This window comes from Cupressus sempervirens, chromosome 3 (assembly GCF_028749045.1).
Source record: "Cupressus sempervirens isolate cs-2001-9-10 chromosome 3, ASM2874904v1, whole genome shotgun sequence".
Classification (NCBI taxonomy): Eukaryota; Viridiplantae; Streptophyta; class Pinopsida; order Cupressales; family Cupressaceae; genus Cupressus; species Cupressus sempervirens.
This window is the reverse complement of record NC_143120.1, coordinates 779,948,004-779,965,278: the sequence shown is the minus strand read 5'-3', so window position 1 is coordinate 779,965,278 and position 17,275 is coordinate 779,948,004. Positions and strand designations below refer to the sequence as shown.

The window sequence follows — 17,275 nt, the reverse complement described above, 5'->3', positions numbered from 1 at the left end:
TTGTTGCATATGGTAGTAGGAAAAGCTAGTTGAAGGATAATGCTGCCTAAATAGAATTCTCACACTTGTTCTCTAGAAATGCCAAATAATTATATAAGTGCAAACACAAATATATTTTTGTCCAACTCCCTTCACCATGAGCCAATGTTATGTTGTTTGCCCGAGGAATCCACAACATGAAACCCAATATCTGTAGAGAAAGAGAGACAATTCTTCCTCACTTCTTCCTTCCCTGAAGAGTGGTGGATTCCATTAAATGATTCCAATCGCTAGCCATTGTTATGCTCATTAATATCAAATCTGACGGTATTTCATAAGTGACAACAATTACTTTGAAGTATGTTGTCAAACAAATCAATACCATGTCGAGTCCATCCATGATTGACATTTAGACAAACAAATCTTGTGCATATTTAAAAGAAACATTATATTTAACATCTTGATTGAATTGTGCTTCTTTTAAACGCTCATGCTGCAGGCTACATATATGGTGGATTGCCTGTAATTGATGAATGTATAATAAAGGATTCTCCAAGCCATTTCCACTTTACTGTTGCTAGACAACTCACGCGCCATGTTCATGGTGTGAATTGAATGGAGGTATCGAGTTCACAAGGTGGCAGCTCTAATAGATTGTGTGCATTGCTTCCACAAAAAGAACACCCTTTGCTTTTGAAAAAACTAGCATCATTTTAGTTTGATATTTGGTCAAATATTTCACATTACAATTTTAATATTTCTATTAAATCAGCTTAAACAATAATACAAATAGCTTAGATAACATGATCCATGGTCTTTACTCTCATAATGCACAGTTTTTCCAACCTTCGTTGTTGATGATTCTCCTTTTGGGATACTATTGCATTCCATTCTACCATTTGCACAACATTTTACTGGTCAGAATGGCTGGTCAAGGCAATCTTCCATCTCATAGAACGCTATTGCCTACAAAACAAGGAATATTCATTGCCACGATTTTTACCAAAACAATAGTGCACCAACAAGGTTATACCCTCTGCCTCACCAAATCATTTATCAGAAATGTTTTTTAATGATAACAGAGATATGATTGAGACTCCAAATATTGACACTGCTTGGGAGTATGTTGGAAAGAGGCTTTTAAGATTTTGTTCGACATAGTCATTGCACCATAGACTATTTGTTGTGATCATATAGATTTATCCCTATCGCAAAAATATATGTCGGGTCAGAAAATTTTATTCCTTGTTCATTCTCCACAATGGCACTTATACATACAATTGGATCCCCAAATTTTGCAGCACATTTCTTGCGTTCACACAACTCATTCTCTGCCACAGTTCAAACTGCCCATCAAGCAATTCAAATTTCGGTTCCCAATGCCTGCGAGTAAACCTTAGAACACTGACAATTGAGTGTCCTGTCTTCTACGCACAAATTCGAAGTGACAAATACATATGTCCATCCTTTTTTCAATAGAAATCAACTCAAAGCTTTGTAGTAGAACAGGATTGTGCTTGTGGAGCTGGTTAGAAATGCCGAGGGTTGAGAGAGCCTTCTAGGTATTAGTGTAGACTCCTAAGCCACCACCTGTTGCACACAGGCTCTCAGCTTGCTACAACACCATGCTTTTTATTCCCACTGTGCGGAGGCCTAAAGCAGTGGCAAGACCATCAATTCCTGCTCCCGTGATGGCAAATCCTTCCAATTCACTTTCCATTGCTACTCGGTTGAATAGGGTTTGTATGAAGTCTTTATGTTGTCTGTACTGCACTGCAATTATATCTAGTTTAGGCATTGTTACAAAATCTCCTCCTTTATGTGGCTCATTTGGAACCCTTCTCATCGATGTTAATGCATATCCTACACTATCTTAAAATCTCCTCCTTTATGTGGCTCATTTGGAACCCTTCTCATCGATGTTAATGCATATCCTACACTATCTTATTTGCAGACTAGCTCTGATACCATGTTAAGGGAAAGTATCTCTGCAAATGTAATAGCACTGCTCTCTTTTTTTGTGTGTGTGTTCCAAGTGCAGATTAGATTGTAAATACATGTGTAGAGGAGACATGTCTCTATGGTAATTGTAACTTAATAACCATTAGACTATTAACACAATGTATAATCATCTCTCTCTCTCTCTCTCTCTATATATATATATATATATATATATATTTATATATATATAAAATTAGACACATGTGAGTTTTTCTAACTGATGACAAACCAATAACCATAGAAGGATTATCTCTAGATTAATTCAATCTGACTGAAGCTACAACGTTAACACTAGAATGAGGTTTCTTGGCAACTCTGTGTTTTTATTACATTTTTAGTTTAAAGAGTCATTCAATTTTATTTACTCTTTTCCCTCAGTGATTAGGATGGTGAAACTTTGATAATGAATACTGTAACTTGATTTTCACTTTTCTGTTTCTAAATAAGTAGATTTTGAATTCTTAATCAGCACAAATATATGTAACAATTAAGAAATGAAATAAGTCGGAACCAGGACTTGTACTTGATTTATGCATTCGTTAAGTGTCTAATTTTTTTCGAGTGAAATAAGTTTAGTCCATTGTTTATCATTTGAATCAGCTCCTCTCTTGTCAGTTTAAGATGAAATTTTACATAGGGACATAAGGTGACATACTGTATGGATAATTGTTTCCTAGATAAAACAGATCAGCATATATACGCTCTAGGATAAAGTTAATTCATAAATAGTTAAAAGTTGTGCTAAAATCAAAATTTAGTATTAAGGTTCCTCATATTTTGATGTCAAATGTTTCATATTTATGGATATTTAAAATGCTTTTTGTTTTGTTTTGTTTTGTTGCACTGAATATCATCTTAAAATTGGATCATTCAAAACGCACATAAGTATGGAGCTGCATTTCTCTGTTCTTTTATGATCGAAGGAAAAAATAACATTTAATGGCCAATTTAAATATTGAGAAAATGTTCCATTCATTTCAAAATTGAATTTTGAAATGAATATCTCATTTTGTTATCATTGGCAATCATTGCTGTTGATTTCAAATTACTAAATGGAAAAATGGATATGTTCATTCTATTGTAGGTGAGGTTAATGACATCTCCAATGAACTGAGCTGGATCGAAACTTATTATCCTTTTTGAAAAATGTTCTTTGGACTCGTAACTGTATTGATTCCAAGTTATTGGAAATTTTTCTTATTGCATAGTACTGTTGTAATAATTGCAGACTTACAAAAAGGATGGGCAGAAAATACAGGACAAGTCAAAAAGCGGTACAAGTTTTTTAATGAAAAGTGGAACGCATGTGGATCTTCTTAATGAAAACATTCAAGTTGGCCGAATTCCTATCATGGTGAAATCACAACTTTGCTACTTGAGCAGTTTAAACTCTAAAGACCTTCTTAAAGAAGCTGATTGCTTGTTTGATGTTGGAGGGTATTTCATCATAAAAGGGCACGAAAAGGTTTGAAATCATACTTTTGTTTCTTTCATTTTCATATGGCAAAGGATATCTTTCCTTCCAGAAAACATACACAGTCCACATATGATCCAATTTCGAACATTTCTCCTTTGGTTTGCATACATAAAAGTTGAGAACCATAAACCAATTGTACTGGATGATAATAGCTACATGTTGCATGTTTTTAATGCTGGATCATTCAAAGTACAAATTTAGAATTTGGTATTCTTGGAAGAGAATACATTTTTTATGACCAAATGGTTCAATTTTCTTATAAAGTTTGTTTGGATATGGCCACTGATCTGAACTAGCTAGATTGTGTCAGCTTAGAATGATTTGCATACAAAGAAAATGGAAATAATGTGCTAATGGAAATAGGTTACAATTTTGGTTTGGTGTTTTTTCTTTAGTTTATTCTTGATGACTTCGTTGTAATGGTAAACAGATGGCAATAGCAATAGTACTATTGATCCTATCTATCCTAATGGCTTTGCAGGAAAGGTGACTTTTGTAGAAAATCAATTCCATAATATATTCTCTATAATTTATTTTGTAGGTTACATGAATCACATAGTAAGGTCTTTCCTTGTTCCTTCTACATCAGTTGGAATTTTTAGACTGAGGGCAAAGGATATAGTCCTAGGGTGTCATCCATGTTGTAATGTCCCGTGTTGAAACATTAACTAAATACTTCTCCTTTAAGTTTCTTGTAAACCTAATTCCTGGATATTTCTCAATTCTGTAATGTCAAACCTAATTCATATATTATCTATGTATCCCTTTAAATGATTTTTCATCCTAATACTTATATCTAGTTTCCCATCAGTCATGACTTTGCATAATTTAATCAATTAATTTGATTTAGTAATTGATTCCATTCATTTATTAATATATTGTCTCTTTATAAAGATTAAATATTATATTATATCAATTTATATATGGATGATGTTTACTATAATTATTTGTAGTATATCCTTGTTTATTACTATTCTATATTTAAGCATAAAATTATTATTTTTAACTTTATTAGGTGGATTATTATTTATTAGATCTTCGTAACATATTGTTACTTGTGATATCCCCTTCCCTGAGGATACAAACTAAATAATTAGTTATAAGAACAAAATAGAAATAAGAGATATTAGATACTAGGAAGCCAATGCAATATATAATAAATTATTTATATTTATCAAAGATCAACTAATATGAGAAAAACTCCTAACTAATAATATTTATTAAATTAAGTTGATTGTTTCTCAATTCAGTTTAATTATACTTAACAGATAATTAGATGAGAATCATACCCTTATTTGCATCATAAATATTATTCAATAAGGCACAACTTTTTATCAAAGGTAGGCTCTCCTATGTATAAATAATCGGGGAAATAGGATATGAAAGGGGGGAAGAAGGAATAGAGATTGCGGTCCCAACATAGGGGAAAAGACTAGTGCATAGTCAAATAGTGTTCCCATTTAAGAAATGGCATCCCAATTCTCTTTGACAATGTAGCTTGGAGAAGGGGAGGGATGGAGAACAAAATACGAGTAGAGATAATTCTTAACAATGAATAGAAAATGTATATTCTAAAATAATGCAAATAGCATTATACAGAGTATGGACGAATAAGAAGATACCCAATGCACAATGTAATAGGAGAAGAAACAAATGTTGAATCACAATGAAAGACTAATCAGATATTGACTTCAATATACAATTCAACGATTGTATACAGAGTTCAGGAATATAGGAAGATAATAAAAGACAAACATCGACTACATAAGACTAGCATTCCTAATAGATTGACAGAGCCATATCCCTATTATCATTAATGTGGATAACGAATATGGCAAGTATGAACTAACGTACAAATACCAGCGGACTCAGATTACGCACATGCTCAGAAGAAACATAATGTGGATCTTTAGACTATGCGACATAATCTAGACATAAGCTAGAATAAATACAACCACCTCCAAGAAAGCAACGAAATTGGAGAACAAGTCTAATGATACCACATAACAAATAATACAGAAGGAAACAGACAATATACAGAGTAAGCCTGATATCTCTTGCCAATGTGGAAAAAGGAGAAAAGAAGGACGATAAAGACACTTACCGGTGTGGAAAACTACGTTAATAGCATGAATGCCACCTAGCGAAGCGGGAGTAAGGAATGAAATATACAATAAACAGATCACGAATACCATATAGTAGACAAACAGTGAAGACAACGTGGGCTACATAAGCGGGCAAGGATAGAAGTAGAAAACCATATGATACCTTGTAAATTGATGATAATCATAATTCGAGAGACAAAGGTATATAAGGTACCAATCAACAAATGCATTAGCAAGTTAGAGCATTATTAGAAACAATAAAAATATCATTCATATTATTAAATTGAGAGAAAACGATCATTGAATCCCTATGGAGCAATGACAATCCTTTTATTGCATATATTATAAAGAGATCAGAGCAAGAAGTAGTTTGTAAATACTTTATTGCTACTATGATAATCACAAGCTTAGAAAATATTTCGAAGAAATGAGAATTAAAAGCAACACAATAGCCATAGGGTAAAAGCGCAACTAAAAAGGGGATGGAGGAATATGAATTATCGTGGATAAGAGCAACCAAGTTAATCTTGGTAGAGGGCATCTATTATAGATGTCAAGTTTCTCTAATAGGGAACTCAAAGAATAGAGGGCATTCATTTAGAATGTCGAGTTTCTAGAAAGGAGAACTCAAGGTCTAGAGGGCATTCTAAGTCGAATGTTGGATTTCCAAATTGGGATCCACAGAGGGAACTTTAGAGGATCCATTAGAGGCAATATATATTGTAGTGGTCAAACATATGCATATGTCAGAGATAAGAGACTTGTTAGAGGTGGGTTCTCTACCGAGTAGTGTTTCCAAAGATACTAATGAGGCCTAAGGAAGATTCTCTTTTAATGATAATCATCTAATCGAGATATTGTTCTCATCATAGGGTTAGATGGTTTGAGAAAGATCTCTTTTGAGGGATTAGGAGGGGTAGTTTGGGTAGAATTTTAAATTAATATTTACTAATTCAATGTTTTTGAAATATTTTACATGCAAATTTTGATATTGTACTAACCATTTATTGCAGGGTATAGCATTCGACTCTAGCCCGAAGGTGGGGAAATTGCATTACTATATCAATAATATATTATTATTTATTATATAATAATAAATTAGTACAGTTTTATTTATTCATGATGAAATTTTAATATGATTTATATAGTCATTTACTCCAACATTAATTTAGTATATCTTTATTAAAATATAGTTCAAATAATTTAGTATATATTCATTAAAATAATTGTTATAACTATTTTATTTCATGACCTATTTATCTACATTATCATAATTAGGGGACATGACAATCCACCCTTCCTCAAATTGGTTGTCCTCAGGCAATGACTGTTGACATTGAACCTTTCTTGTAAAGTGAACATGCAAGTTATATACTAGGATACAAAAACCATAAGGTATGCAGGGAGTTTACATTGTTATTCATGAGAACATGAAGTGTGGGCAAAGAAGATACATGAATGCTTGTAGACATGAACCATACACGAAGAAGACACATAAATGCATGAAGACATGGAGTATACACGAAGAAGACACATTAGTGCATGAAGACACGAAGCATACACGATGCATACACATAATACAAATATTATTTTATCAATCGACTCATATAATCTATTGAGTGAAGGTTATGACAATGAGAGATCTTGCACAAAGGGAATAAATGTTAGCATATATATCTGAAATGTGAGTATACTTTAAACAATATTAATAGTCTTAGTTATAAAGATTAGAGTTAGAAATAATTTTTTCTCTATTACTTATATTTCTTCCTTATGAGAAGATCAAAAAGTTATAACTAATTTTTCTTACTATAAGGCCTATAATGTATTCATAAGAACATCATAGTTAGATATAATCATTTCTTTATCAATCAAGGTATCTCTTCTTATTTATTGCTCGTAAGCTCACTATGTATGTGTAGGCTAGGTCATATGGGGATTGGACAAGGGAGACCTCTTTAGCGCTTGGGTAGAATCTTGATCCTTTTGCCAAGGCTTCTCCTATCTTTCAATGGGTGTGTTCCATCCCTCACCATGCCTAGGTACTACACCATACCAATGTATAGGCTAGGTCATCTAGGGATTGGACAAGGAGACCTCATTAAAGCTTGTGTAGAACCTTGATCCTTTTGCTAAGGCTTCTATGATCTTTCAATAGGTTCTTTCCATCCCTCGCAATGCCTAGGTGCTATAGCATACTAGAGCACTAGGACATTGTGGTGGTGTCCCATAGCTCAATAAGCCTAAACCCAAGAGTGGATTACATACCCCTCTTGCTTTAGGGATCAACCCTACCCTCTTACCCACCTAGTCTTTTCCCCATCAATACGCATTTTCAATTTATGATGAATCATTAAGATGTCAAATTAATATTTCACTTCATCATTTTCTTATCTCACAACAATCTTTACTTCTCCATTAATTTATTTACAAAACATTGGAAATATATACACTTATTTTAATATTAGCTTATTTACCAAATCACAAGCATTAAAGTAATGTGATGTCTTTGGGTGTCCTCCACTTGATTTTTTAATTGATACCACCATAATGTCCCCACTGTTAGGTTTAGTTTGGCTCAAGTAATACCTGCAAAATAAATATTAGAACTTAAATAATAATAAGTCTAACTACAATAGTCTACCCTCTATCTTAAACCCCAATCTTAAGAACATCTCTTGATTGGGCTCCCTAGCTCATAGCTACCTCGTCGTCTTCTCGAGAGTGCACCCTTTAAGATTCTTCCTGGATGAGACATCCTCTATCCAAGGCCAATCACATATGCATATGTTTGACATCATCAGAATATTTTGGCACATGGAAACTATCTATTGATTCCCGACCATGGTAGCCAGATGGAGATTTTAACATCTCGCGTTACCCCATGTTTCGAGTCTCATTTATCTCCAGCGTGTCAGTCCAATGGATTAACACAACATTATCCATTTCTCATCTAGCCATTTATGCTGGGTTACTCATCTCTCGCACTAGCATGATAGCCATTTATATGAGGATCTCACTTCCTGCATTAGTACTATGAGATTCCATTTATTACTTATCTAGCCATTGACACAGAGAACCTCAAACTCTACACTGGTACACAACCACTATATATAGATGATCATGAGCTCTAAAAGTTTAAGTTGATTAATTAGATCCATAAAAAAACTTATTTTACTATCTTGTTATATATCAATTAATCCTTCACTTTATATTATTAAATTATCAAATCTTATTATTGAATTTAAAAATATTCATGTGTGAGGGATAGAAACAGTTGTCATTACGTAATTGTGTACTTTCCCTTCAAGTGCATTCTATCGCATGCTTGTCATATTCATGTGTGACCCAGATGTTTGTATTGTGTTTAGACATTGTAGACAAACGATTTGCAAGTGCAGGTTGTCTATGCAATAAAGATCACTCTTGGCATTTTCTAAATGTTGCTGTTGAATTAAATGCTCATGATTCAAGATAATTAAACTCATTCACACAAAGTTACAATGTAAACAATTACTAAACAACCTTCCAAACAAATATAATTATGATATCGTCGTGAAGTCCTTACAAAAATCTTCCTTTTCCACTAAGTTTCTGATTTATACATTTGGTAAACATTTATGAATTTGCAAACACCTTTCAGCTCTGAGTTCTTACTTTCCAAAATACATGCTCGGAAATGATAGTCAAATCTACATGAGGCACCATCATCAAATTGGTGTGCATTAGTTTGAAGGTGCATTAAGAATAGCAATCATCGTTGTAATTTTCTTGGCTTTATGAGGTGCCAGAAGCTGCCATTATTCAGTTCCAGATTTTCCTTCAAGCATCGTGGACAAGGTGCTGCTCCCTTATACTAGCAATGAAATCCCATAGCAACATTGCCCAGGCTTGTGCCACAACCAAATTCACAGTGGATATTATGTCCAAGCCCAAAGACAACAGGAAATTATTATGGTAAATAATGAATGTGTTATTAAACAAAGATCATAAATGATCTATATATACAAGTATACAAAAGAATGTTTCTATAACGAACAAAGAGAGAGAAATAGAAACATTTTGAAGAGAGAAAGAGAAAGTTTCCATAGCGAACAAAAGGAGTTTATGGAAACATTACAAAAAGAAGTAAGAGAGAGTAAATAGAAACTATTTAATATCATAATACCCTCCCTTAATGGTCAATCTATCTTCTAAAAACAGAAATTTGCATGTCCTCAAAAGCGTAAAAGGCAGCCTTGTTTTGGTCAGAGAGGTCTGCATGTTCTGCAATGTTGGCTTGTGGTTGAGACCCTCCATGCTTCTGCTGGTCGGAAACAATGCGAGTCCTACATTCTTGGATCGCATGACCAAATTTGTGGCAATAGTTGCATAGGATTTTTGCTTATTCTTAGAGCTATTGTGAGACTGAGCAGATGATTGAGATGGGCTTTTATCCTTGTTAAAGGATTGGGCTAAAAAAACATGTTCAGAGGAGGATGAAGGAGCACTGCTACCAAATTATTGTTTCCAACAATCTTGCTACAGAATTTTGGTGCACAAATTTGGAAATTTGAGGTCAATATTAGTTGCAATAATGTTGAGCATCTCATAGGATGATGTTAGACTTTTCAGAGTAATGACCACCATATCCTATTCCTCTATTGTATGACCAATGGCCTCAAGCTGATCTCTGATGTCCTTAATCTTTAGACCCTGTAAGGACATGTGCTTATCCATAATAATAGAGAATAGTTGATTCTTCAAAAAAGAAGGCTCTGCTTTTATCTGATATCTCGTGGAGATCCTTCAGTGTTGTTCAGATCTCTGTAGCTTCTTGCTAGACGACACTTGAGGCAGTTGATCATCTGTAATTGAAAGCTTAATAAGCATAACCGCATAACCGCATCATGATCACACTCATCAAACTTTTCTTGAGTAGCATTCTCTGTAGTAGGATGACTCGTGGTACCCAGAAAAAAGTGCCTCAAGGGGATGGTTCTCGAAGATCGACATTATTCTTTGCTTCCGGTGTTGTAGTTCTTTCTATTGAATTGCTAACTACCTTCCCTTGGAAGATTGGCGAGAGATGCCATGACATGTTTTCAATGCAAAAATTGTGAATATTAAAAATGGCACGAACTTAGAGGTAGATTGATAGAAGACCCTAATTGTTTGAAGAGACACCCAGATAAAAGCTCAAAAACCCAAATAGAATCTATTGTTAGATTTTGATTCCGTTGGCTCCAAAATTGAGGCACAAAAAATGCACCCAGAAAAAAGCAAGTCCAACCTAGTTGAGATCTGCAAAAATCCACTAGAAATTTGCAAAAATTTACTTCATCCGACACGGTAATTGAGGGGTTCCAAAAATCCTTAGTAAGATTAAAAAACTTGAATTATTTTGCAGAGTTCTTGGATAGAGGGTGGATTTGAAAAAAAAAGGCAATTTTTAATCCATGCAGGGGTCATGTTAGCTGAAGAATGGAGAAGATGGAGGCAGAAATTGCGAGAAATGTTAGAAATGTGTTGTATTTGAGAAAAAAATTAGCAGAAAAACACTAAAAATGGTGACGAAACTCATGCATTTTGTAGAAAAAGAGGCCGTGAGTGAATAAAAAAAGGTTGTAAAAGACCCCCCAAAAACATGCCTAAGCCATTTATAAGAAATAAGAAAAACATGACTAGAAGTCAGAGACACGTTTGCAATAGGAAGAAGATGCCCACTATCTTGAGGAAGAAATGTGATTTTAAGGACCTTCGATTTTGTGCAAAGAAAATTGCAAAAATAATGGGACCTTGAATCCTTAGTTAGGTTTGGAGGAAAGAATATGCAAATTTTGAACACATTAAGGGCAAATATTTCAAAATTTTTGAACTAATTTCGAAAAAGAAATTAATTTTTTTGAAGAGGACAGGAATTTGCTATGATACTGCATTATGGTAAAATAATGAATGTGTTATTAAATCGAGATCATAAATGATCTATATATACAAGTATACACAAGAATGTTTCTATAACGTACAAAAGGAGTTTCTGGAAACATTACAAAAAGAGTGACCATTAGAAAAGCAAGGAGAGAGTAACTAGAAACTATCTAATATTTTAATAGAAATAACTCCTCATGCCCCAAGAATAACCATAGAAAACAATAATTGTGTTGACAATGAGAGCTTGCCACCAGTTTGAGAATGCTGGTGAATATTATAATTTTTCCAACACCTTGTTTGAACCTTTATATTCCCCTTGCAATCAATGAATTAAATCCCATGGACCAAACTTAAGTCTCACACTGACTGCCTTACAAACATTCATTGTAATTCAAAAGGTATAAAGCTCAAGTGTTGACATTCACAACCATTACAGGTTCAATAACTCCACGACAAATATTAAATTACCCAACATTATTATGGCAGATTATATTTGGCCACCAAGTATCTATCTAGTGAAATATATATGTTGTAGACAAATTTTGCAATCATCGTTATAAATTATAAAGTTTTTCCTTCTTGATGTTTTCTCTCTCTATAATATCTTACTTTTTATGTGGTTTCATGTGTTTAAAATTTCAAAACATCGATCCGTGCGCCCTCTTTTTATTTTCTATTCGCTTTTCAATTGGTATCAAAGTGGGGTTCCTTTGGGAAAAGTGCTTAAACACTCAGAGGTTGATCTTGATCGCACACATGGGTTCTCTTGAAAGTCTTGCTATAATCAAAGCACCCTTTTTGATGGCTCCAACTATGCTGCATTCTGGAGTGTTTGAATGCATTCTTATCTAATATGTCTTAGTTTTGATGTTATGGTGTTTGGTCAGATGATTCCCTCAATTCCTCTATCATACAATGTGAAAGTCATGAATGCAATCCTATGTGGTTTGCTCGAAAAAATTTAGTGCCCCCATTTGAAAAGGTCTTGAAGGTTAATTAATTTCTAAACTTTAAAAACAATATATTTAATTATTTAATAGTTTTATCAAATAACTAATAGATATGAAATAACTATTTAAAACTTTACAAAGTTAATTAATTAAATATTTATTGTATGGGAATGTAACTAAAAGCATTTGTTAAATAAGGCTCTTTGGAAGAGAGAGGGAGATAATTTGGAGAAATTTATTTAGTGATTTGAGAAACTCTTTCAAATTTGTTCTTGGGAATGGTTGCCTGTGAAGTAATCATTTTGAATAGTGCAACTATCTACCCTAGATTATCTTGGAGGACACACTCGAGCCTCTTAGATGATTAACTAGATAAAGATTTGTGGAGGAATTATACTTGGTTGCAGAATGACATTATTGTGATAATAGATAGTTTCTATTATCTCTGTTTAGTATCTAATGGTTATCTATTGTGATCTTCTGTAAATATTAGAATGTTTCGAATATTTATTTTTATGTTTCTAGAATAGAATGTTTTTATTCTTTATGATTGTTTCTTAAGGAAATATCGTTCAGTCTCTTGTATAAATTGATCTCTTGATCACTGTTAATAACAAGCAAATATTTTCCAATTACTTCCGTAATATGATATCAGAGCCAATACTCAATTTTTTTCCAAAAGTAATTATAATTTCTTGGTTGAAATTATCTGCCTTTTATTTTTGAAATTATTTACATGCATCTTTGCTTCCAACTCTCTATATAATCCGACTAGGGTTTTTGTTTTGAGAGATCTGAATTTGTTGACTTCTAATCCTTGGTGGGTTTTCCAAGAGCTCAACTAGGCTGTTGTCAGATTTTTTTGAGGGCCTTGATTTTTGAGCCAGTCAATCCAGAAACTGACATGTTCTTTCTGGGTTTTTCGAGCTCTCTTCTGGGTCACCTTTCAAATTTTCTAGGTCTCTACGTTTTGAGGGTTGCATGTTGTTTACATGTGCTACTTTACCATGCAGAGTCTCATCTTTTGCTCCCCTTAAAAATTACGGTGGGTTTTCATAATTTTTTTCTTCAACAAAAATTTTGATGGGTTTTCAAAATTTTTCCCTAAAAATAAAATCTTATGGGTTTCTATAAATTTTCCCTTCAAAATTTTTGATTCTGTAATTCGCAAAGTTGAGTGAGATTCCTTTCTAGGTTTGTAATTTTTTCCTCAAAAATTATTTGTTGGGTTTTATCATTTTTTCGTAAAAAAATGAAGCTTTTTAATGTTAGGTTTTGATTGATTTTTCACCGCAAAAATCATATTGGGTTTTGATTGTTTTTTCACCTCAAAAATCATGTTGGGTTTTGATTATTTTTTCACCTCAAAAATCATGTTGGGTTTTGATTGATTTTTTATCACAAAAATCATGTTGGGTTTTGATTGATTTTTCACCTCAAAAATCATGGCTTTTTTCTGTTTGTTTTGGAGCATTATGGTCATCCACAAGGTTTTGGAGCATTATCCAAAGTACCATCAGTAGTCTTCTCAACAGACATTCAATATAACTATTGCCACAAGTTTGGGCACATGAAGGTTGAATGTCGAAAGTGCTTAGCTGCCCTATCTAAGCAATTTGGTTCGCAGCCCACAGGGAATAGTGCGGACCACAATGAGCAGACAGAATCTACCTTTTACGCTTTTTGATAGCTTCGTGCTCTAGATAGATTAACCATTAAGGGAGGGTATTATGATAATAGATAGTTTCTATTATCTCTATTTAGTATCTAAGGTTATCTATTGTAATCTTCTGTAAATATTAGAATGTTTCTAATATTTAGTTTTCTGTTTTTAGAGTAGAATGTTTCTATTCTTTACTATTCTTTCTTAAGGAAACATCGTTCAATGTTTTGTATAAATTGATCTCTTGATCACTGTTACTAACAAGCAAATATTTTTCAATTACTTCTGTAATAGACATTGTTTCTGGAGTATGTAAATATTTGTTCTTTGACTTTGTACTTTTTCATAATATATGTTGTGGGTTTGGAGATATAATTGAGTTAAATCCCTGTTGATGTGTAAATACTTTAATGTAGGATTGAAATATTATTCAAAACTAGGCATTGGAATATTTATTGAGGATGCATTACTTGTGAGTGGGCCCCAATCCGTATGTTGAGTTTACAAATTGTTCTCATCTTTGCATTTGCAGCGAATTAAAGGTGTTGAAAATATTGGATTAAAAATTTCTAAGTATTTTCTGGATGAGTTATTACTCATTGTTGACTATTTCATATTCATTTGTCAAAATACTTGAAACTCCAATATTTTAATATTTGTCCTGAAAGAATATTCTATTGCACTTACTGCATTCGGAGGCAAGGTGATTATTCTGAAGTCTGGAGTCGGACTCGAAACTAAAGAAGCATGATTTTGATTAAATTACTTCCTTTGTCGAGCTTATATAGTTACAAAGGCCAAAGACCAATAATTTTTAAAGAGCTTCATTCTCCTTCTTTAGGGAAGGAACAAGAAAAAAAGAAAAATACAGGCGACGTTTAAATCTGTTCCATGCTTCAAACATTTATTATTGGAGATTTGAATGTTTTACTACAGCAGAAGTCTAGATCATTATATTGTTTTTGGGAAGCAGTATTTCTGCTCATTGAACATTTCATGTTGAAACTAGTGGTAAGTTGTGCATTGATCCCTGTGAAAAGAAGATCAAGTTGGCCAGCTGATTCACACTGTTGGAGAATAAGATGAGTGGCAGGGAAATTAACCGTGATAACATAGCATATTGTACGAAGGTTGAATGTTTCATTTTGGATTTAGAAGGAGATGATTCCATAGCAGCATCGTCTATACTAATTACTTGAAGTCATTGCCTCTGTGAAGGTTGTGTAGCCTTGTGTGTAATGATCTGTGCTTAAAATGATAAAAAGTAATTAAATCTCCACTTGGTTTGTTTTGTCATACAGTTGGCATGTAACCCTGATATTAATTTCTAATCCTGCTGAGAAAGATTCACTCCAGAATATATAACAATATATTTACGAGGTTTGCATACAATGTAACAAGTTCAGATAATATCAATACTGTATTTATATTAACCTTCACATACAACAGGCACAAACCATGCTTTTACTATCTCAAATTGTGAATAAATGAGTACTGAATGGGTTCATAGATTTTATTTATGTTTGCAAAACGCTGACACATAGTATTATAAAACACAGACATGAAAATGGAAGAACCTGTATACAATAGCTGCTTAGTAAACTGGCTTGCTGCTTAATATACTCCATCCTGGATTTGGTGTTTGCCGTGAGGAGAGTATAGCTACCGATTGACTGATGTTTTGGTTCCTTCTTCCTCCAGTGACTGCTCACTGCCGTGGATGAGCTATAGTAGCAACAGTGGCCCCCAAACTATCTGCCTTGCCATGGAGTCCTGTTTGCTACCTGCTGTTCCTGCCATGAGCTTGCACACACACGGTGTAGATGGTGAGTCCAGACACCAATACGAATTCAGACCACTGCTATGCCTGCCACTGCTTTTCCTGTTACCTCTGCTGTTAACTCGCTTTCACCACTCTCAACAGTACTGCCTTATACTCATCTCCTCCTTACTGCCTTTTTAAAAATTCACTCTCTTGTGATATGCTTGAAACACGTGACCTCCCGAATGCTTCCAATATACACGGGTGTAATGCTTTCCTCACTCCAATTCAGTGTAATGCATGATACTATTAAATCTGCGACTTCTACACAGTTACAATAATCATCTTCCAATGTAGGCATTGTAGTTTACTTACTTCTGAGGGCCGACCTCTTTGATTCTGAGTCCCAAATCTCTGCATTTGAATTCTGAGATAGAATTTTCCACGAGTTGCCGGGGCTACGTCCAGCTCCTCTTTTCTCTCTCAAGGGGTTTCATCCTCAAGAGTGTCCAGTCACTTCAATGCAACCACATTCAATTTTATAAGTTTAACATATATTCATGGTGGCAATCCCAATGTAGCTCCTCGCTTTTATAACCTCTATGTGAGGGAAGACACAAACAACTAGGCAATGTGGGATTAAAAGCCAGTTTCGTCTTTTAGTCACTTTAGTTACTTTATAACTTTATAACATTAAAATATTTAAATAAATCACTTAAGTCACTTGAACTTTAATATCTCTTGAAATACTTGTTTGATTGCCATGCCGTCTGAAATAGGAATATCTCCTCATAATTCCCCATGTGACCAAATACACTTTCTAAAAATAGAAAGGGTCCATCTCTATTACCCTTGACTTACTATACATATTAAGTATGGCAAATGGAGTCCAAATGACATTGAAAGAAGACCAAATCCATAAATCGCTGAAGGTTGGAGATGAATCAATCCTTAGAAGATCGTCTAACCATCCTCATTAGCCTACGAGGATCCAATATTAGGCTAATCCCTGAAATTTTGATGCTGGCAACCAATGGGGACATTACATTGTGTTATTTGGATTACTGTTGCAAGAGATATATGAAGACATAGTTACCACTTTATTAACCATTTGGCAATGTTCCTCCATATAGGCTGTGTGTCTATCCCTTTCAAACGTCTTCCAGGTGCATAACCTTTTATGAATTAATATATGCTCCCTGTTTAACAAAGTTGTGCTATTGTATGTTGGTGAAAGCTATATAAGAATGAATAACACAGTGCTCGTTTCTCCAATTATGAAGTATGGTTAGGCAATCGTACTCACATTAAACCCAATTAAATGTTGATCATAATACTTACACATCAATTGAACAAAAAAGTAGTAGTTTAAAGAGTTGAAAGTGTTTGTTAAAATGTTTAAAAGGTAATATGCAAACTGGATAACAC

The 17,275-nt window shown here is 33.7% G+C and overlaps 1 protein-coding gene across 2 annotated transcripts in view; it reads left to right on the top strand.

The window, feature by feature from the left end:
* Nucleotides 1–17,275, top strand: part of LOC149569106 (DNA-directed RNA polymerases IV and V subunit 2-like) — a 261,527-nt gene that overhangs the window by 107,878 nt on the left and 136,374 nt on the right. For both annotated transcript variants that reach the window (XM_089821887.1, XM_089821888.1), the window contains exon 3: nt 3,209–3,445. In XM_089821887.1, coding sequence (XP_089678013.1) covers nt 3,209–3,445 — 237 coding nt within the window. The remainder of the gene's footprint in view (nt 1–3,208; nt 3,446–17,275) is intronic.